Source organism: Vombatus ursinus, unplaced genomic scaffold (assembly GCF_900497805.2).
Source record: "Vombatus ursinus unplaced genomic scaffold, bare-nosed wombat genome assembly UNPS02011767.1, whole genome shotgun sequence".
Classification (NCBI taxonomy): Eukaryota; Metazoa; Chordata; class Mammalia; order Diprotodontia; family Vombatidae; genus Vombatus; species Vombatus ursinus.
In genome coordinates, this window is record NW_020951545.1 from 437,420 (window position 1) to 459,063 (window position 21,644).

At 39.0% G+C, this 21,644-nt stretch overlaps 1 protein-coding gene across 4 annotated transcripts in view; it reads right to left on the reverse strand.

Annotated features, from left to right (window-relative positions):
• Nucleotides 1-14,856, reverse strand: part of ESRP1 (epithelial splicing regulatory protein 1) — a 106,419-nt gene extending 91,563 nt beyond the window's left edge. For 3 of the 4 annotated variants that reach the window (XM_027856972.1, XM_027856973.1, XM_027856974.1), the window contains exons 1-4: nt 14,414-14,703; nt 13,757-13,885; nt 12,028-12,141; nt 8,757-8,871 (exon numbers count right to left, since the gene is read on the reverse strand). In XM_027856972.1, coding sequence (XP_027712773.1) covers nt 8,757-8,871; nt 12,028-12,141; nt 13,757-13,885; nt 14,414-14,545 — 490 coding nt within the window. In that variant the 5' untranslated portion in view covers nt 14,546-14,703. Of the gene's footprint in view, nt 1-8,756; nt 8,872-12,027; nt 12,142-13,756; nt 13,886-14,413 lie in introns of all 4 variants that reach the window. The other variant, XM_027856975.1, reaches the window with a different exon arrangement.
• Nucleotides 14,857-21,644: the final 6,788 nt, after the last annotated feature.

Genomic DNA, 21,644 nt, shown 5'->3' on the forward strand with positions numbered 1-21,644 from the left:
TGAGAATCCTGGTTTCCTGGTTCCTAGTCTCACACCTAGTACACTAAAATGCTCTAGTGGACAAGAACAAAGGGGAAAAACAACTGCTACACTTCCAAATGAAAGCGTGTATAAATCTCAAGGGAAAGTAGAGTTTCTAGTCCCTCCCACCCCCAATGACTGACCTGTCTTGTTAAGCTTATTACATGGGGATATTCTGGAGTCATAATTCTTTATATTTAGAGTATCACTCCTTAAATGGGGAGGCAAGTGGGGCTCTGCAAACCTTTACAAATCGGATAATGGAAATCACTTATAACCAAATTAAATGCATGCATAAGATCTATAATTTTAGCTAAGTTTCTATGGAAAATCTATGGCGGATTTTTCAAAGTCAGGTTGGATGATTCCTTGTTAGTTCATGGAAAGAACACTTAATACTAGCTAATAAAACAAAAATTAGGAAGACATCTACTATCCATATTGTGTAGTGGTATGATGAGAGGGATTGAATCTATGATTTCATTAATACAACTCCTGGGAGAGGAAACTACCTCTACCAGTGCAGGTTAGCATCCCTGTCAGTTCCACTAATGAACTGAACAAGAGTGTGTGCTCATCCACTGAAGAATGGCTTAACAGATGGAGACAAATGAAAATAATCACCATAAGAAATGATGAATTCAGAGAAATTGGGAAGATGCATATGAAATGATACAGAGCAATGCAAGAAGAAACCAAGAACCATTTACATAATGACTACAATAATATAAAGTACAACAGTGAAGGACTTTAGAATTCTAATTTGTCTCATGGCCAACAGAGACGTCAGGAAACTGAATGTGAAGCCTGCCTCTTGACAGAAATAAGAAATCATCTCCAACTGTAGAATGAGGCATACATATTTTGACATGGCTATTGTGATTTATTTTGCTTGACTCTACTTGTTACATGAAAGGGCTTCTATTGTGGGAATGGGGGAAGGAAGGGAGAACATCAATAAAACATTCTTAAAAAAAGAAATATGAAATGTCTCCTACTCTAATTCATCATAAAAACTCCATATATTCCAAAGCCAAATTGTTTTCATCTACTCAGCTTATTAGTCCACCTGTGCTTTTTATTAAAAGCACTAATGAATATCTAAAACTGTTTCCTTTTTAATTGTATTGATCTCTTTTTATGTCATTCATTTTCGAATGTATCCCTTCCTTACTTTCTTACCCAGCAAGAGATTCCTTATAAGAAAACATTAAAAAAAAGAATCACTTCAGTAAAGCAAAATAATGCATTAAAGTCTGATAGCACATGCAATATTCCACATCCATAGCCCACCACCTCTGCCTTTATGGTAGAGGTCTTTTCTTAACACTCCTCCATGCCCAAAGTTGGTATTATAATTACACTGAACTCTTTACTTTTTCTTTTAATTTATATTGGGGTGTGTGTGTGTGTGTGTGTACGCACATGTTCGCGCATGTATGTGTGTGTGTATCCACATTAGTTTATGTGTGTGTATATACATGTATATATTTACATGTATATGTGAATACATTATAAGAATATATTATTCTTCATTTCACTCTGCATCAATTCATATAAATCTTCCTTTGTAAATTTGTAAATTTTAAACTTAAAAATAAGATGAGAAAAGAAAAAAAATATTGCTATGTACACAGCAGACCATAAGGATTCAATATAAAACTACATATTGTTTCCAAAGCTGCCCAGCTTTTCTTTGCTTCCTTGTTGGTTTTCTTTTCTTGTCTGCTGTGAACTTTTTACTTTACTTTTCCCCTCCCTCTCCCCCCCACTCTAAAGAAGGCTACAATTAAGCATGAAGATAGACATATACACACTATAAACATACACATATATAAACTCATATATATATATATATATATGTGAGACCATGCTATGCTTTTTTCCTCCTATCATCTGGTTCTCTGAAGGTAGATAGCATCTTCCTTCATAAGTCCAAGTCTTTCCTTGTTTTTCTAAATCAAGCAGCTCATCATTTCCTACAGCACAGCAATATTCCAACCCGATCATATCTTATCTCAAAGAGCATCTATGAGTTCCCCCACCAATTTTCTACATTCCTTCCTTCTATTCTTGACTATATAGGTTTTATTTATATGAGAAAGTTTTAATTTAAAATAATTGAAATTATCTTTTTTACATTTCAATAATGCTCTCACCTTTTAATATAGTTTAGGGTCCGATACTGTTGAATTTACTTCCTTTCCATCTTTTTCCCCTGGTTTCTTTGAAGTTCCTGACCTTTTGTTCTTCCAAATGAACTTCGTTATTATTTTTTTTCTGACTCAGTAAAATAAGTTTTTAGTAATTTAATTGAGATGACATTGAATATTTAGGTAAAATTGTCATTTTAAAAATTGTATTGACTTTACCTACCCATGAACAATAAATATTACTTCAATCATTTATATCTGAGTTTGTGTATAAAAAATGTTTAATGTTTATTTTCATATAGTTCCTGTGTCTGTTTTGGCAGGTTTTTTATACTGTCTAGGTATTTTAAATAGTCTAAAACAATATTGAATAATATTGCTGACATATAGTATAGTTTTTGTTTCACTTTTAATTCTATTTTAACTTTAATGTTGTCTGAGATCATTACTATTTCTGCTTTTTTTTTTTACATACTAAATTCTACTCCTGCCCTTTCTTTTATCTTTGTATGTATCACCCATTTTTTATACTGTTTCCCGAGAGCAACATACTGTTAAAATCAAAATCTTAATCTATTATCCATTTCTATTTTATGGGTAAATCTGTCCTATTCATGTTCTAAGCTATGATTACTTCTTGTGTGTTTTCTTCTTTCCTATTTTTCCTCACTATCCTTCTCATTCTATTTACCCTATCCCTCCTCACTCCTCTGCTTTACTTCTACCTGCTACCTTGCCCTCCTATTCCTTAACCTACTCACCCCCTAAGAATCTCTCCCTTATCCTCTCCCCCACCCTTATCCCCTTATTTCTTTCTGAATTTAGAAGACTTTTATATCTTTCTAGATATATATGTTGTTCCCTCTTTAACCCATTACTGATGAGAGTAAGACTCCAGCACTACCTGCCCTCCTCCCTCCATTAGCTTCTTCTGTATCAATTTTAGTTCATAGAAATCTTTCCATATGACTCTGATTTCTTCATATTCATTATTTCTTATGGCACAATAACATTCCATTACATTCATGTACCATAGATTGTTTAACTGTTCTCCAATTAACAAACTGCTTCGTTTTTACTTCTTGGCTACAACAAAAAGAAATACTATAAATATTTTGGTTTTTGACACTGTTGGGTTATGAGTCTAAGCACTAAAATCTCTGGGGAAAAGATGGACATTTTAGACACCATCTTAGCATAATACCAGGCTGCCTTCCAGAAACATTAGCTCAATTCACAATTCTATGTAGATTGTACTAGGATAGATGTCTTTTCCCTCAACCCCTCTGAAAATGACCATTTCCATCTTTCGTCTTCTCTGATAATTTTGCTGGTTTTACAATAAAGCCTCAGTTATTTTTATTAGCATTTATCTTATTGGTATCTTTAGGGGTTAGAGACTGTCATTGTTTAGCTGTTTATCTCCAATATATATCACAGGGTCTGTCACTGGCTCGATCATAAATGCTTATGAATTGATTTGGAACAATCTTCTATATGACTGTTAATAGTCCTTGATTCTTCTTTTGAGAACCTGATCTATATCCTTTGAACACTTACCCACTGGGACAATGGTTCTTGGTTTTAGAAATTGTTTTAATTCTCTTTATAGCTCAGGTATTGGATATTTAACAAATGTGTTTGATGAAAAGATGTTTCTCCTTAATAGTCTCTTTCTTAGGTTAACTTAATTTATTTGTTCATGATGCTAAGTGTGTAAATTGATAAGACTTATTTCTGAATTAAGATGATTCAAAGGCAGAAAACAAGAGAACTGAAAACAGCTGAAGCCCTGGTTAAACCACAAATAATCAGGCCCTGAACAATGGGGCTATCAATACATTAAAAACAACCACCAAAAGGACTTTATACTGGTTTCTAAAAATGCTCACTATTTTATGGAACTTTTTAAAAGGAAAAAAAAAATCACACCAAAAGGGCATTTCTGCTCAATACACCAATAAAATGTTTCTAAATATATTTTTTTCAATATGTTTAATAGGAATGTATATGTAGAGCCTACATCAGATTGCAAGCTGTCTTGGGGAAGGAGGTAGGGAGGGAAGGGTAGAAAATTTAAAACTCAAAAGCTTATGGAAATGAATGCTGAAAACAAAAAATAAATTAAGATAAAAAATATATATTTTTTCAGAATGCAGTGAGTTTCCCAAAAGATCTAGAGTAATTCTCTCATCAAATATTCCAGAAACTACTGATTCACCTATTTAAGGAAAAGGCAGCTGGTATCAATCAACCTATATAAATTTTTTTTTTTTTTTTTTTTTGCGAGCCAGGTTCCCTATTTTTCCCTGTTGACAATGCTTTACCCTGAAAACTCAGAGGTCTAACATCAGAAGGGGTCCTCTCTAGGAAATCCAATGCTCACACAAAAGCCAGATTAGGTCCAATGAGGAAACCCTTTAGTATATGTTACAGGCAACAGAAAACTGCTGGAGATACTCCAAGCACCAAATACAATGACATCACTAGTCTTGCTTGAGACAAAATCCCTAATTTGCATAAAAAAAATCATCCAGAAAGAATGATTCCCCCCAAACACTTTCCTCATCCATAAGGAAGACATTATTCCCTTATTTCCTAGGTGTTTTATAAAATATTTATTGAAATCTCAAAAAAATGCCACCTAAGTTGAACACTGTGAAATAATACCAAGTTTGGTATCACATTAGAGATGAGACAATATGCCTTCTTTCACTTTCTTTGCAAAAGTGTAGGACTATGGGTGTGGAATATTGTACATACTGTCAAAGTTGCTGCACTGGTTGGCTTTGGTAAATGATTTTTCCTCCTCCTCTTTTATTTTCTTTGTTCCAAGGATTGGCTTGTTATAGGTGGGTAGGTGGGTGGGTGGGTGGGTGATGTAAAAAACAAAAAATGTCCATGAAATGTTTTAAATCATAAAACTAAGAAAACTGACAACTGCAGTGCTACTTTTCCCTCTAAGAGCATCCACGGCTCCCAAATTTGTAATGCTAGGACATAAAAATCAATTGTGAAGATAGAAAAAGCAATGTGTTCAATAATCTGAAGAAATCAAAGGAGATAACACAGAGAAAACACTTTGCAAACCTCAATGCTCTTTGTAAATGCTAGCAAACATCTGGCAGCAAGTTGCCCAACTGTCCTGTGTCTTTTTTTTTTTTAAAGGGAATATCACTCTTCGACTATAAGACACCAAGAGAAATCACAAAGAATGAAGCACTGTCCAGAAAATGGACCATTTGCAGATGAAACAGAGATTTTTGTAATCCCCTAATCCTATAAAAGCTATCAATCTCTGCTTGACAAGAATTGGCTAAAAGATGTTCCTCTCACTCCCGCACTGGTTGACCAGGTTGAGCAGGTAATCCTCAGGCACATGACTCCCTATCTACTTGTCTACCAGTGCTGCAAACCTGCCAACAGGACATTTAAGCTTAAAGACCTGAACATGTTCATCAAGTTCTGGATTCCACACTGTCATCCCAACACTTAAAAAAAAAAAAAAAAAAAAAAAAAAGAGCCTTTTTGTGGCCTAAAAGTACAGAATGGACCTACATTTCAAGCATCATGAAGCTATTTTGCATAGATAAGGGCTCTCATAAAAATTTTGAAATGCAGTTCCAGATGGTTCCATTTGACCTGAAGAAATGGTGCCTGTGTTCTGACGAAAGGAACCTGCTTCTCTAAATGTGCATTACAAAATAAATTAAATCATCTTAGATTGAGTGCATATGCAATAAATGTGTATGTGCCCATGGGGAGCTATAGGCAAACTAATAAACTTAGCATTTTAGTACTTTGATTCAAATCTAAGTACATCCTAAACAGAGTTTAATAAGGAAAAGAGTACTATAATGATTGAAAGCTCACTTCATATTTTTTTTTAAAGATTACAAAAATAAGGAGAGGTAAGGTGGTAGAAAGGATAGAAGACCGGGTTTAGGACTAATCAGGAGGACCTGGGTGCAAGACTTGGTTCTGACATTAGCCATACTAGCTGTGTGACTGGGGACATGACAATCTCTCAGTGCCCCTGCCCAACTAAGACTAAGCTCTCTACCCTTTGTGATGAAATCACAAAACCCAAACAAAAAAACCAACCTCACTCCACAACTCTGAAAAAAATCTTCCAGAAATGTTACCTATTTATTTATTTCTTTGGCTAGGCAATGGGGTCACACAGCTAGTAAGTGTTATGTGTCTGAGACCACATTTGAACTCAGGTCCTCCTGAATCCAGGGCCAGTGCTCTATCCAGTAGGCCACCTAGCTGCCCCCCAGAAATGTTATTAAACCTATCAAAATACTCCGGAGAAACTACTATGCTGAAGCTGTCTTGTACCAAACAACTACCAAAAGAAAATGCCCTGTCTTTATACTGGATTTAATCATCTGTCCACATTAAATTTGTATGGGGGTATCCACAGACATTAAACAAATCTTTGACTACATTTTTAAAAGTTCATGCTAAATGTTTTTGTTTTTTTAGCTTATGGTAGCAATGCTTACTGTAGCTACTGCCATTTCACAGTTCAGAATTCTTATCTCAGGATTTCTGGGAATCAGCCCAGAAGAGACTGTAGGTGATGTGATATCATTACTTCAATCAAGCTCTACTCAACAGATCTTCTGCATAGTTCCTTGTCCATGCATCAAAGTTTGTAAAACTTTAACAGTCCAGTTTTTAAGTTTTAAAAGTCCTATTGACAGTCTACAGTAGTTACTTTGGCACTAAGTGGGCTAGATTGTATATGTGAAAATAATAAATTCTAAAATAAATGTTGAACTTTTAATAGGTCTCTCCTGAACTGCAGAAGATAAATGGAATGATGAACTAAGAAGACTACCAGTATTTAGCTGTGGCTGACAGATTAATAAAATAAAGAAGTTGTCACTCATATCTTGAATAGCATAGTAAACTGCAATTTACTTATTTATCTAGAACATACAATCTTTTTTATTTCTATAAGCATTACTGAGTCTATTAATCTTCCTATAGTGATTCCTTCTTTCTAAAGATGACCTACTGGCTATTTTGTTCTACTGTGCCCAAATTTTCTAAGTTTTTTTTTTGCGCCATATATTTTAGAAGATTTAAAGGTAGTAATAGTAATAATTCAGCTATTTTAAATATTCAACATCCTTCAAAGTTAGTATTAAGATACTGCTGATGAGTAGTCAACCTCTGAAAGAGAATTTTAAGGGGACCACCTTCATTTGAACTCACTCTAGCCTCCCCCAAGAACCAGTCATACTGAAGTGATAGTCCTTTGTTAAAACTTGAAACATACAAACCTGAACTCCAACCAATCCATCCTAAACAAGACAAATTACTCCTACCAGTAAACAGAAAAGTAGTGAGGAAGGCTATTTCTAAAAATAAAATACATCATAGTTATTGAGAATATCAGTGCTTGAACTACTGATATTCACTAAGAAGCTTAGAAAAATTATTTAAAGTTTAAAGGCAAATATATCTTTTAATAGTTCTAAAGGTGTCTGGATATTTTAATTCGAGATTCAATTGTTTCAGTAGCCTTGAAGGAGGGTGGGGGGAAAGCCTGACTAGTTCTACAGCTCAATTTCCCTATCTGTGATATCAGAATACTGTTACTATTTATTAGTACTGTAAAGCTGTGAAATAGAATATTTGTTATTCACTAGGTTAAGGTCTATGAATAAACTTATCCATGTTATATTATATAAAAATATACACAATACTAGTATTAATGTACATCAGACATAACCATACCTATGCCTGAAGTTTTCAAAGATATGTTGCATATAGGTTAACTGAACTTATTGAGAACAGTCCAGAAAACAAGAGAGTTTGTTTTGAATACAGTCAAAAGTGCTTATGAGAAGAAAAATGTAAAAAAAAATAAGAATAAAAATCCTAATTCATTCCAGAGAAACCCAAAGCCAACTAAAGAACCAATATATACCCCCAAAGAACCACATGACCTTGAAAAAGGCACTGGAATTGGAATGAGGACATGGGTTCAGATCTCACATCAGACACTACCATTATGTCCCTGTCCAAATTGCTTAACCTCTTTGGGCCTCAGTTTCCTCATCTATAAAATGAAGGCATTGGTCTAGATGACATTGATGCTATCTTCCAGCTCTCCATCTATGATTCTATCATCTGTGCCAAGATTTAATAGGCAAAATTGGGTAATAAATGAAGGAAATGATTTCTATTCCAATTAATCTCCATAAAAAAAAACAACAGTAAGCGCAACCCCAAACCCCAAGTCACATCACAGAAATTCAGTCATCCTACTCACAAAATCTGTCTCGAATTATGTTTATCTTGCAGACCACTGCTCAACCTCATTAAAACAGAGAAATATTTTAGAATGACGTGCCTGTACTTCAAATATTTGTTTTACCATTTTAGAGTAGAATCATGTTGGGCCATGTCTATTCTACCTACAATCCCCTTTAAAGAAACCAATCAAAACATTGTTTTCCAAGTACACCAAGCTTCTAAGTTGACACTTCCACATAAATCTACAGCCAGACATCTTTCCACTGGATAGCTGGGTTGTTCTGATCAGAATCATTAAAAGGATACAATCTGTCATTGCTGCAACATCCAATTTGTCAATATCAGGTGAACCAGGGCAACACTTCTTGAATTCTTTCCGGAGATCAAAAAAGGAGTAGAAGCATTCGGGCAATAATACATTCTGAGAAAGGATAAGGTAGTTACTAATAGCTAAATTGTGTTTTATCCTATGTTACCCAAAAAACTTAAAATCAAACAAAAACAAATGCCTGCTATAACTTGAGTATATATGATTTCATTCCATGAAATCTCAAAATCAATTAAAAAAAGAGAGTTGAACAATTGGTAATAACTACCACATATCTGCCATATTATCTCATTCTAAAATTTAAATACACTTCACATTCCTATATCTTTTATTTTACTATCTTGATAATGTCAATATTGTATTTTAACTGTAATCCATCATCACCTCTATAATAAGTGGCAAAGCTGACTCTTTCAATTTTGTCATATACAAAGCTTTATTGAAACTTGATGTTAAATGCATCCTAATCTTGAATTATATTTACTGTACCTATCTAGACTTTATATAGTTAAATTCTAATAGGGGGTATAACTAATTTATTAAGCACTTACTTCAATCCGTGCCATAGTAGGCATAACAAAGACAAAACTTTACCTTCAAAAGACTTTGCAATGTAGTGAAATTCTGAAAACTATAAAAAAATGTAGCAAAGGTATCTTCTGACCATTTCTAACCCCAATAGGAGTAAGAATAATCAACTTCTGATGGTCTACATGTGTATTACTTGCTTTGGGAATTACTAACATGGGGAATTTACTCTTATTGCCTTTGTTACGAAACACTTATCTGGTATCTCCCTACCAGATGGGAGCTAGCATAGTAAGTTAAAAATAGCACCAGAAGTCAGAGGTCCCGATTCCATTTCCAGCTCTAAAGCTTACTGTCAGTGTGACCTTGGGCAAGTCACTTCTCTTTCTGAGTTTTAGTCCCTCACATGTAAAATGAAGAAGTCAACTAAAGATCCTCCAAGGTCCTTTCTGGCTCCAATTCTATGACCCTATATACAGAGTTTAAGACTAATTTTAATACTACTCTTACCTAATAAACATAAATCTGTTAAATTAAAGTCAGTACATTCCAAAACCAAATAAGTAAAATAGTTTTATCAATTGTTTAATACTATAAGCACCTGTTTTTTGTCCATCCACAAAAATGGAAATAGATTTTGTTGTTATTATTGAGTTGTTTCAGTCAAGTCTGACTCTTCATGACCCCATTTGAAGTTTTCTTGGTAGAAATACTGGTGTGGCTTGCCATTTCCTTCTCCAGCCCATTTTATAAATGAAGAACTAAGGCAAACAGGGTCAAGTGACTTGCCCAGGGTCACACAGCTAGTAAGTGTCTGAGGCCAGATATGAACTCAGGCAGATGAGAGGAAGAGAATGGTCTAAATTGATTTTGTACCATTCTTTTAAAATAGTTCTAGCATGTCTCCCACCTCTTGGCAGAAGTGGTGGACTGCAGGTGTAGAATGAGGCATGCTTTTTCACAGGTGGCTATGTTGAATTGCTTTTCTTAACTGCAATTCTTTGTAATAGAGAAGGGCTCTATTTGGAAGGGAAAGGGGATAACGAAGAGTCATTGGAAAGTGATAGCAATGTAAATAAAAATTATTAATAAATTTTTTAAAATAAGAAATGTTTTTGGCTACTGGTTTATGTATTTATGTATTAGATATATGGGGTATAGTCAGAAACAAAAGACTAATTTGTGTCTCTTCCTTATGAAACCATTCTCATTCAATCTCTGTAATCAGTGCTTGCAGCTTAAGAGGTAAAAACTCACTTTTTTGGATTTCCTAAACAGCAGACATTTGCCACAGACATTTACCCTAAGTTAAGTTTAACCTGCAAACTAATTCTTTGAGTTTTCTATATCTGATCAAGTCTCAAATAGAAAATGGTCACAGTATATAGTTGGTCTTCATTTCTCTTTCCTGTTTATCTGTTTCCCCCCACAAACATTTAATAGTCTATTAAGGAGACTTTGTCATATTTTCTATACTCCTTAAATAGGAAATGGTACAGTTTTCATTCATTTCATTCATTCATTTCCCCTAACAGTTCCTGTCCATAGTAAGCACTCGGTAAAAGCCCAAATTGAATGTCATTTTTGCTATTGCCCAGACCTTTTGGAATTTGAGCTGAATAACAGCATTATTGGAAAGCACTTCTTAAAAGAAAATCAGGGATATGTAAATGTGCCTCTTCATTACTGTGTATATTAAAACAAAAGGAAAGTAGCTTTGACGAATTGCCTACTATAAATTATTCCAAGCCACTGAAAGGGTTTATACAGTTAAATAAAAAGCATTCAGGTCACCAAGAAGAAAATTAAAAAACCACAACAACCCTGAATGCCTATTACCATCAAACAATTAGGTCTAATCCAATTTAATTCCCAAACATGAACTTTTTATGACTCTATACCTATATTGTCCCTAAACTTTCCCTAGAGAGAACATGAAGTCAACACCACTTTTCAGGTTTTCTCACTCATTAAATTTCTTAAAAGCAAAATCAGAAATAGGCATAAATACAAATAGATAGAAATAAAAGCAAAATCAGACAATTTGAAGAATTGCTTCCGAAGTTTTGGGAAACTGACAAGATGAAGTGGTCTTTAATACTCAATTACATGTTTCAACCTTAATTAATGAAAAAAACAAATGAGTGATATAACTCAGTCTTTACAGTTTTCCATTTCTGTATACTATATAAAGATCCTTTAATTCAACCCCACCCCCCACCCCAACAGAACTAAAACCTGAAGGTAGTAAATTGGAATTAAGCATTTTCAGCAAGGGGAAGCCCAATGGCACTCAAAGTTTTTTGTTTTTTAAACAATTAGAAACATCCTCTCCTATGCTTAGCACAGCACCTGGCAAATAATAGGTGGTTATTAAATGTGTATTGATTGGTTGTTTTCATCTTTCTAAATAAGCACGTTCCAACATAATCGCAAATATCAGATCAGTCTCTGAAAAGGCTAAAGAATGCCATACATCTCCAAAACCTAATTTAAATTAAAATAACAAAGGAATGCTGGCTTTTTTTAATTAAAAAAAATCCTGTGTATTTAAATCACTTCAAATTTCAACAGTTTAATCCGCTTTAGTAATTTAAGGAAACACTTCTTTATGAAAGTGTCATGTCTTTATTTTTCAAGTTTAAAGAAAAAAATTATAGAAAAACAACAAAAAAAGTTAAGACAAAAAAATCTCGTCTTTTCTTCACAGAGTCCTCTTACCTTTTTGGAAGCTTCAGGGTGCAAGATTTGCCTGACATGAAGCTGGCCATCAGTACAGAGGCAGAAGGAAGTCCCTACCCCAATGTTCAGTTCGTTGCTCACGGACTGATTGAACTGAAAGGAAGATGCAGAGGAGGATACAACTGATAAAACAGATTTACAAGCTATTCAGCTGTGAAAAGTGTTCCACTTAGTATACTCAAGGAAACACATGCTAACTTCTGGCAAGTGATGTACAACTGCTGCCCAGGGCAACAATAAGGAGAAAAGCTTTCATAAAACTTCCTTACACATCTCTTTTCCCTCTGAGGGACTTTTCCATCTGCCCAAGATACTAATGTCAGAGGATGGATGGAGAAAAACACTTAAAAAGACACCTTTTGTTCACGAACCCTTATTTTTAAGAAGTGTTCATTGTTGGCCTGTGTGTCAGATTTTTTCATTTCAATAGCCTGCTGTCTCTGATGAAATGATTTTCTGGTGTAGTTTTGGAAGATGTCTGAAGCATCCATTTATAAAGAAATAGAGGTAGTGGTTACAAAGACCCAGAGCCAGGACAAAGTATTTGTTCCCATCCTGTGTTTTATTTCTTTGCATTTTGTCTTAAGAAGTGTCAAATGACATCACAGAACAGATGAGCTGGTGCTAAACAAGGCAGAATTTTCTAGCACTTAAAATACATTCATTTATTGGAAATACACCATAACTCCACATGTTGCCTCTAAGCAGTAGCCTGCCTTGCCTAATTCCAATCGTAACCGTGTGCTCACCTTTTTGAAGTCTAGTATCCTTTTCCTGGGTCAATGCACCACAAATAAATAATAAAGCTGTCTGTTCAAAACTCTCACCTCAGACTCTCTTGCCTAGGTGGTTTACTCTCTGTGATCTCAAGAGGGAGAAGAGAAGAGCCAACCCAGAGAGTTTGCTTTTGTCTTTCAAAAAGGCAACAGGTGAGCCATAAGGCACTTCCCCCGAATCCAAAAAGAACGCAGCTTACAAGAAAGAACTAGGGGATTCCTCCCATGCCACGAAGCCCCTACGCTACGGAAGTGCTGCCTCAGAGTACTTACAAACCTCTAGGGAGTAAATCAGCAGCTAGGAGGGAGGAGTGCACTACAAGGAGCGCCTTTGCCTTCCGGCTCCCCCAGAGGTGGATTTGGCACGCAGATAGAGAAAGCCCAGAGGACGTGTAGGTATTCTACCCAAACAATTAAGCTGCCTGCCCTTCACCGAGTTACAGTCGCATTGCCTAAGGTCTGCAGGGAAAGAGACAGACCCGGAGAGACAGACAGACGGAGGAGAGAGAGAGAAAGAGAGAGGGGGAGGGGGAGAAGGGGAGAGGGAGAGAGAGAGAGAAAAACAGTGTGTATTTGTGATAACTGAAGCTATTTCCTCCCTTTGACTTGAAGGCAGTTTGAAGATTTAAATAATGGCTATCTTGACACAAGTTTGAAGACAAGGACTTCGAGAAGTGGACAAATATTGTCGTGAGGGTTGAAGGGAGAATCTTCAAAAAGGGTTTCAATTATCTGCTCACCCATTAGCTCCAACCCCAGAACAGCAGCTTCCTCCCACGAGGTCTGGTCCCCACGCCAGGGCCCTGCCCTAGTGCGCCTCCCCTCCCCAGCACTAGCAGCCAAGTCAGGGCGCCAGGAGCTCTGGCAGGGAGGGAGTGGAAGGCCTGGGGAAAAGTGAAGGTGGGATTAGTGGGACAGGGGCTGTCTGTCACCTGTCTGAGGGCTTGCTCCAGCTGCGGGGCTGAGGACAGGCTTTCTGCGTCGATCTTGGTTTCTTCTTTGCAGTCCTCAGTCAGTTCCAAGTGATCCGGTTTAACTAGTACTTCGTGCAACTGTCCCACCTCCGGAGGGAGAAAAAGTAAGGGTCAGTTCCACCCTCCTGTCTCCTTTTCAGTTCTCACTGGTTGCTTTTCTTTACTCTTCTTCCCTCATTCCACTCCCCGAGACGGCCTCCCCCGCCCCCCAAGCCTCTCTGGGGATCTGGTCGGATAATCAGAGCTTTTATTTCATACACCGGCTGCTGTCGGTTAAGTCAGGCGGTGTCCTACAGTCGTCTAACTCCTTGGAGTCCTACTGGGGTAGGAAGACAGTGAGGCTGGATATTCTCAGCCCCCTTAGGTAGTTGCTGGATGCCCCGGGGGCGTGAGGAGAGGGCCTTGCTCGGTTCCAATAGTGTGTCCCTTCTTAGCACCAGATCTGAGCTTGGCCAGAATTCGAGGCACTGAAACGACTTCAGTGAAGGCTCCGGAGGCCTTTAGATTCCCGGCACTCAGGCAGCAGAGCCCACCTCCACTCCTCCCCTCCCTTTTTCTAAAGCGAACTTCTTCCCGGCTCCCACAAGTGGGACAAAAGCGCCAAGGAACAAATACCTTCTTGTTGGCCAGATCCACCACTTTCCACAGTAGCAGGATCAGCTCCTTCTCGTCCGAACCCAGCTTGGCTCCTGTGGCCCCGGCAGTGATCCCAAAAAGCACCACCAAGTAATCAGGAGACGCCGTCATGACGATAGGTGGGGAGGGGGAGAAGGGGGACTGGGAAGTGCTGAGGCGGCGAGGGAGTAGCGAAAAGAAAAACCGATGCCAAGCCCTTTTACAAAGAGAAAAAGGAAGAAAAACCACCCCCCTCCTCGCCGCCACTGGTGTAAAAGGCAGTGCAACCACTCTACCCCACACCTGGCTGTGCTACACACCGAGGGCAGGAGGGGGGTGGGGTGGGGAAAGGAAAGCTTCAGAGGCTTGGCCCTTTTTGTATTTAATTGCCCGTGAGTCAATGCAAAAAGCAAAGAGAAGGGCTGCACCCCTGGGAGGCGCGCGCGCAATGGCAGAAGGTTTTTCTGTTTGGGGGATGTGGCTCTACCTGCCCACCCTCCCCCACGTGGTGCAGGTAAGAGAGAGACACCTGGCGGCGCCCGCCCATTGGTTCCTTCAAACCACGACGTGGCAGCGGTGGGGGAGGAGGCAGATTTGCCGAGAGGGAGGAGTGGGCTGGTGCGGCAGCTGCGACCCGGAGACAATGGCGGGATGAATGAAACGGGCTGCTGGGGGGGTGGTGGAAGGGCGGATACAACCCAGAGGGAGGATCCGCAGAATCCCAAGAGGTTGAGGAGCCTGGGGTGAGGAAGAGCCTGGGCCACCTGGGGGACGGGGGGAAACTGGTGAAGGGTCTTGAGGACTGGAGAAATTGAGAAGGATGGGGACGCCAGGAACAGAAAGGGAGGTAACTGAGGGGTGCGGGGCGGGTCAGAAGAAGGCCTGATCCTGGGGACTGGAAGCAGGAGCAACTGAAGCTCTAGAGAAAAAAACTGAGGTGGAGGAGTCTCAGAGAAGAGGAGGGCGAAACAGAGGTGAGGATAGAAGGGGGCGCGGAGTTATAGAGGGTGTGGTGGCAACCAGGGAGGGAGGGAAGAAGTGAGTGAGCAGTAAACAGCAGCAGGGAGGTGGCGAGGGCAATTCCTGAAGACCGGAAAAGTCTCTTTGGAGCGCCACACACCTTCCAGTGCAAACAGCAGCCCCAAAACCTGATGTACCCTCCCCCACTCCACCCTACCCCGACCCGAACGCACACTTCCTTATCCTGGAGGGCTGGCAAGGGAGCTTTTCACTTTTCCTGAGAGCTGAAATGATTGGAGCTGAGCTCTAAGGGGCTCACCTAGGAGGGAGGCAAACCCAGGTGTCCAGAGTCACACCCAAAGACAAAAGTGACACGCTGGCCAGGTCTGCACGGCACAAAGTTAGGCAGGAAGCCCGTGGCTAATTCAGGCAAACTTGTCCACACTTTTTTCGTTAATTGGTTGTGTTCATTTATTACGTTTCCATTCTCTGATGTACATATACTATAAACATAGATTTAGAAGTTTGTTCCAAACCTGATTGCATGCATGTGGGGGCTCCCAGTCTGACAAATTCTTTGCACTTAGAGGGATTGGCAAATTAGTCTTAGAGGAAAGTCTGAGTAGCTTAAAGAATAGGAAGCGAGTCTGGAATGTGAGACCCAGGTTTGAGTCTCGCCTCGGACACTTAATGGCGGAGCGACTCGGGGCCAGTCACCAAACCCTTCAGTGCCTCAGGCTATATAAAACTTAAATTACAAAGAAGGTGGCCACCTGTGTCAGTTGAGAAGCTCCCTACCCTTTCCTCCACCTTTGAAACCCCAGGTACGGTCAAAACAAACAAACAAGCTGAGAGGTTTTAGAGAGTTGCCTGGTGAGCAGAAAAATTGTGAATTACTAGCGCAGTCCCACGGTTTGTAAGTGGGCAAAGACGAGTCTGAGGCAGCACTTGAACCCAAACCTCCCTGATTCCGACCTCCTTCTAGGAGGCTGCCACACTAAAAATCTTGGTTCATCGAGGTCACGGCCTTACTCCTTTTATGCGTCCACACATCATTTATTTAGTAAGATTTCCTCCGCACCCGTTTTCCTGGCTGCAAGGCCAGTTCCCTAGCCACTACACAACACTGCCCTTCAGTAAACTGAAAAATAAAGGAATTGAGGTCAATGCAGATTTCTGCTTTAATTCTTCCATATGCTTGTTTTGTCGGGAACTTGTTAGAGGGAAGAAATTTGGAAAATGACAGTCAATCCATTCATAACCACAAATCCTATTGACGTCTTAGAATACTGAATCACTCAGCCAATGTGCATTTATTAGGCGCCTATGTGTCAAGAACTGTGGACGGTAAAAGATGTAAAAATGAAACTTTCTTTTCCCTCAACGCGGTCATATTGTCTTGTGGGAAGAAACACGTGTACAAATAAGCAAAAATAGATACAAAGTAATTTCTCTGAAGTCACAAGCGTCTGGGCGAAACGATAAAAGGCTTTTCAAGAAGTTGTTACTGAAGCCGAGTTTTGAAGGGAACTAAAAGCGGGGTTGTAAGGAGGCAGTTTCTTCCGAATAGGGGTATACAGCCTATGTATGCAAAAGCAGGGAGACGGGACTCGGACAATTAGGATGGTTTGTCTGGTGTGGGGAGTACAAAATAAAAGAGAAATAAGGTGATACAGCAATTTAGATAGCTTTTGTATTTCAAATTCACCTGTCTTGGGGAACGGAATTCTCATATTAGATCTAAGCGATTTGGTTCAGATTTTTCAGACGCTAATATTTTCAATGTAAAACTAATAATAATGACGTTCATGAATCCCTGCGCTGTAGCCTAAATGACGTCAAAACAAAACAACGCCTTTCTATCCACTTATTCTACCAGGCTGACCATTTACAGCACACCTGGTATATTGGAGCAGGTGGAGATAAGGCAAGGAAGTTTTTCATAACCTTTTCTGAGAGGTGGCTGAAAGTTATAGTATCTGGGAGAGAAGACAGAAAAGTCGTGGAAGATTTAAAAGTCTCTTTTCCCAGGTGGAAGTGAAAGGTGGAAAGTCAGTTGATTTAATGAAATTGTTGGGGGTTTGTTTTGTTTTGTTTTTGGCTGGGTGGTTGCTGAGGTCTCAGGTAGAGAGTTAAAGCAAGGGTTGGGGGGAGGAGGTCTGTTGCTAACATTAACTACCACAGAGCAAATAACAGAATTAGATAAAACTGCAAGTGACTACATGGTGCAAACGTAAGCTATAGTTATTAATTTCCCCTGAAAAGGGCAGGAGACCCTTTAGGGGTTTAGGAATATCTCTCTTAGCCTAGCGCAGCCAGAGACGGATCCAATCCAAACGCACCTCCCTCCTCTAAACAATCTAATAGCTGGAGAGGCGAATTTCAACTAATAGGCTCGCTAGAAGTTAAACAAATGGAGTTCTGGTTACCCCTGCCCCACCTATTCTTTTGTACCGTCCGCCGAGGTCTATTATAAACTCTGCTTTCCCCGCCCCTTAGCAAAGGCAGTGGGGCTTAAAGCTGTCAACCAACCTCGGAGAAAGTGGGAGGGGGGACGGACTGACTAGCCACCTGGAAATACCGCTTAGATTGCATTGCTGTGGGAGAGGCCTACTGGAGAAGCCAGTTCCCAAGAGCTACCTCCCCGCGGGGTTTTTTTTCTTTGCACTGTTCCCTGGTCTCCACCCCCCGAGTACTGGCAACCTGGGTAGTAGGAGCCTCGGCAGCCACAGCCCTGCCCTCGTGCTAACTGCTTAGGTGCTCATCACCAGCAATCTTGGTTCGGATCCTGCCGTTTGTTGTACTGGGAGGGAACCTCTGTCTCGTAAAAGTTTTTACAGAAAGGACTGTCGTGTTGGGGGATGGAAGCCGATGACAAATTCTAGGGAGCTCCGGGATGGATGACTGTCGGTGGAAAACCTGGTGACACCCTTAATCTTTTGGCGTTTGGATTTGTGATTTTAATGGATTTATAACCAGTATTACTACTAGAGATCCTTCAAAATTTGTAAATTAGGATATTCAAAATCCTCAACATTTTGCTGATATTGAGTAGATTGGCCCTTTAAGAAAAGTTTGATGTAGCAGGAGACGCCAAGTTCTGCACACAAAAATGTCTTTCTATTATCTAAGAATAGTACTTATATAACAAGAATAATCATAGAATTGTATGACCAAGAGAAATCTTAAAAGAAACTTAAGTCCACCCACCCTGGGCTTTCACTTAAGTCCACACCTACAATGCTAAGGCTAATCAGAATCCCCTTTTTACAACCTTCATAGAAGGTCTTTATGCTCCCTTTCTCTATAACCCATCCCAATGCTTATCAAGCTTCAGTGTCAGGAAATTCTTCTGTATAATCTAACCTAATCCTTCATGCAGCAGATTAAATCCATTTCCTCTTGTTTCTTTCTCTGTCAGGTTGGCAGAGTTCACTGATAACCCTCTCATATACTTGACAGTTGTTATTAAATTAGCCCATAGCCTTCTCCTCTCTAGACTAAATAAATGCAGCTTTTAGCTATCATCACAAATCTTACATTCCTGCCCTTCAATAATCTTTATTACTGTCCTTTGACCTGACTCCAAGTTCTTCATCCTCCATAAACTATGGACTTATGAAATGGACACAATATGTCTTTGACTAAGACCTGGCCAGTAGTGCAGCAAACCTGTACTTGGGTATCATGGGAAGATTGCTTCATTGTTCCTACAACTACCTACTCATTGGCATATCAGACTTACTTTTTTTTTTGTACTGCATTTGCAGTACAAAAGAGGTTTGGTTCAACATCCATAATAATTCTAGGTCATAAAATTATAAGATTTAGGACCATAGAAATTATCTAATCCAACACCTTTATTTTACAGATGAGGAAATTGAGTTGAAATGCTTAGATGACTTGTTTAAGGGCAATGAAAAATAGCCACGATTTGAACTTGGGTCCTCTGCTATATTGTACCTCTGGTGTTAGACTCAAATAGAAAAGGGGCCACTAAATCATACATAAGGAACCATAAAAGGTCATATTGATTTAGAAAGCTATATATCAACATTATCTACGTTCTGTTGTATTTTTATTTATTCTGTTAAATATTTTCCAATTACATTTTAATCTGCTTCTGGCTGCCCTTGGGAGTGTTGGGCTACAGGTTTAATGCCTCTATTTCTGCTGTATTTATGTGCATTTCCCCATTTGTGTGGTTTGATTTTACTTTTTATGTGTTCAACTACCAACAGAAAAAGGCCTTCGATAAGTGAACATAGTAAAGATCCTAATTCTATGACTGCCACCAGTTTTATGCTCCTCCTTGAGATTATTGTTATGTTATTATTGCAAAGTTTTTATTTTCACTGCCTGATATGGAGTGAGGTTGACAAATAGTGGGGAAGGAAATTATAAATTTAATAAATTGATCTGTTTTTCATTCATTTGCTCTGTGTGTTATAAATCTTAGCTGATGGTAACTTGCATATAAGAAATGACATAAGAAACCATGGATGTGAATGGACAGAAAAGGAGGTGGGTTGGTTGTATAGTGAGATTTCATGTCTTGGTCTGGTCCTGCCTCATGGCCCCTGGTAGTTCATTATTGGAACAAAATGAGACACTTGTAGATCATTCAACTGTTAATAAAAAGCTGAATCAGGAAAAGGATATTCCACAAGGATATGCATAGAAAACATCTTTAGTTGATTCAGTCGAGTTCTTCTGCCAGGAGGAGCTTAGTGTGGTCTATCACGCCAGCATCTGAGAACACTTGAATTTCTTTAAAACTGTTTTGTACTCAGGCAATGATGCCTGATGTTGACTGCAGAGGACATGATGTCAACAGCCAGAGAACCCTTTAGTTCCCTGAGCCAACCCAGTGTTGAAGATGTTCTCAATACCTTTTGGGCAACTAGGTGGTGCAATGGATAGAGTGCTGAGCCTGAAGACTCATCTTCCTGAGTTCAAATCTGGCCACTACCTCTTGATCCTGGACAAGTCACTTCATCCTCATGCCTCAGTTTCCTCATCTATAAAATGAGCTGCAGAAGGAAATGGCAACTACTTGCTTTGCCAAGAAAACTTCAAATGTGGTCATGAAGAGTTGGATACTACTGGAAAAAAGTGACCGAATTGAATCAATACCTTTTAAGGAAAATTCACCTAATTGGTTTAGGGTGCTGCTTTTACCACAGTGAGGGATAACAGATGGACAGCCTGGGTCTTGCAGTGGTATCCATGAAATATTAAAAGGACCAGAGGAAGGCTCTACTATTTTGGCCAGATCCTATGTGGAAAAGACAAGGACAATAATTACACAGGATGAGGAAGTATTCAGTTAGCTGGGGGCATGGTGAAGAAAGAGAGAGATGAGCCTGGAGTCTGGAAGATCTGAATTAAAATCCAGCCTCAGACACTTACTAGCTCTGTGACCCTGGACAATTCACTTACCATCTATCTGTAAAATAGAATAATAATAATAATAATAACACAGACATCCCAGGATTATTGTGAGGATCAACTGAGACATTATTTATAAAGCTATAACACAGTTCTCAGTATATAGTAGATATTTAATAAATGCTGCTTCTCTTCTCCTTCTGGTCCTCTTCAGTCAGTAAGTGTTTAAGTACCTATTAATGTGCCATGGACTAGGGATATAAGTACAAAGAATGAAACCATCCCAACTCATAAAGAGATTACATTGTAATTCAGGGAGACAACAAGTACAGATAAAAATATATATATATAGCATAATGATATAGTTAATAAATGCAAATATATACAAAATAGTTAAGTACAAAGTAGTTTGGGAGGAAGGGCATCAGGAAAATGGTCATGCAGAAGATGGGACTGGAACCACATCTTAAAGGAAGAGAGACTCTGTGAGGCAGAGGTGAGGAAGGAATGTCTCATGACAGCCAGTGCAAAGCCATGTAGATGGGGTGATATATATTTGAGGTTGAGGACAGAGAGAAGGCCAGTTTGGTTGGGTCACAGAGTGTGGGAGGGAGAGTAATGTCTAATGAATCCAGAAAGATACATTGAGATCTAGGGCTTTAAAAGCTAAGCTGAGTACTGTGTATGTTTTATCCTAGAGGGAATAGGAATCCACTGAAATTGATTGAGTCAAGAGTCACAAAGGAAAATTACTTTGGCAACAGTGAGTAAGATGGAATGAAGCAAAGAGAACAGAATTGAGACCAGAGGCCAACTAGGAGATTGATGCAAATAATTTAGGCTAGTGATGATAAGGACCTGAATTAAGGTGGTGGCTATA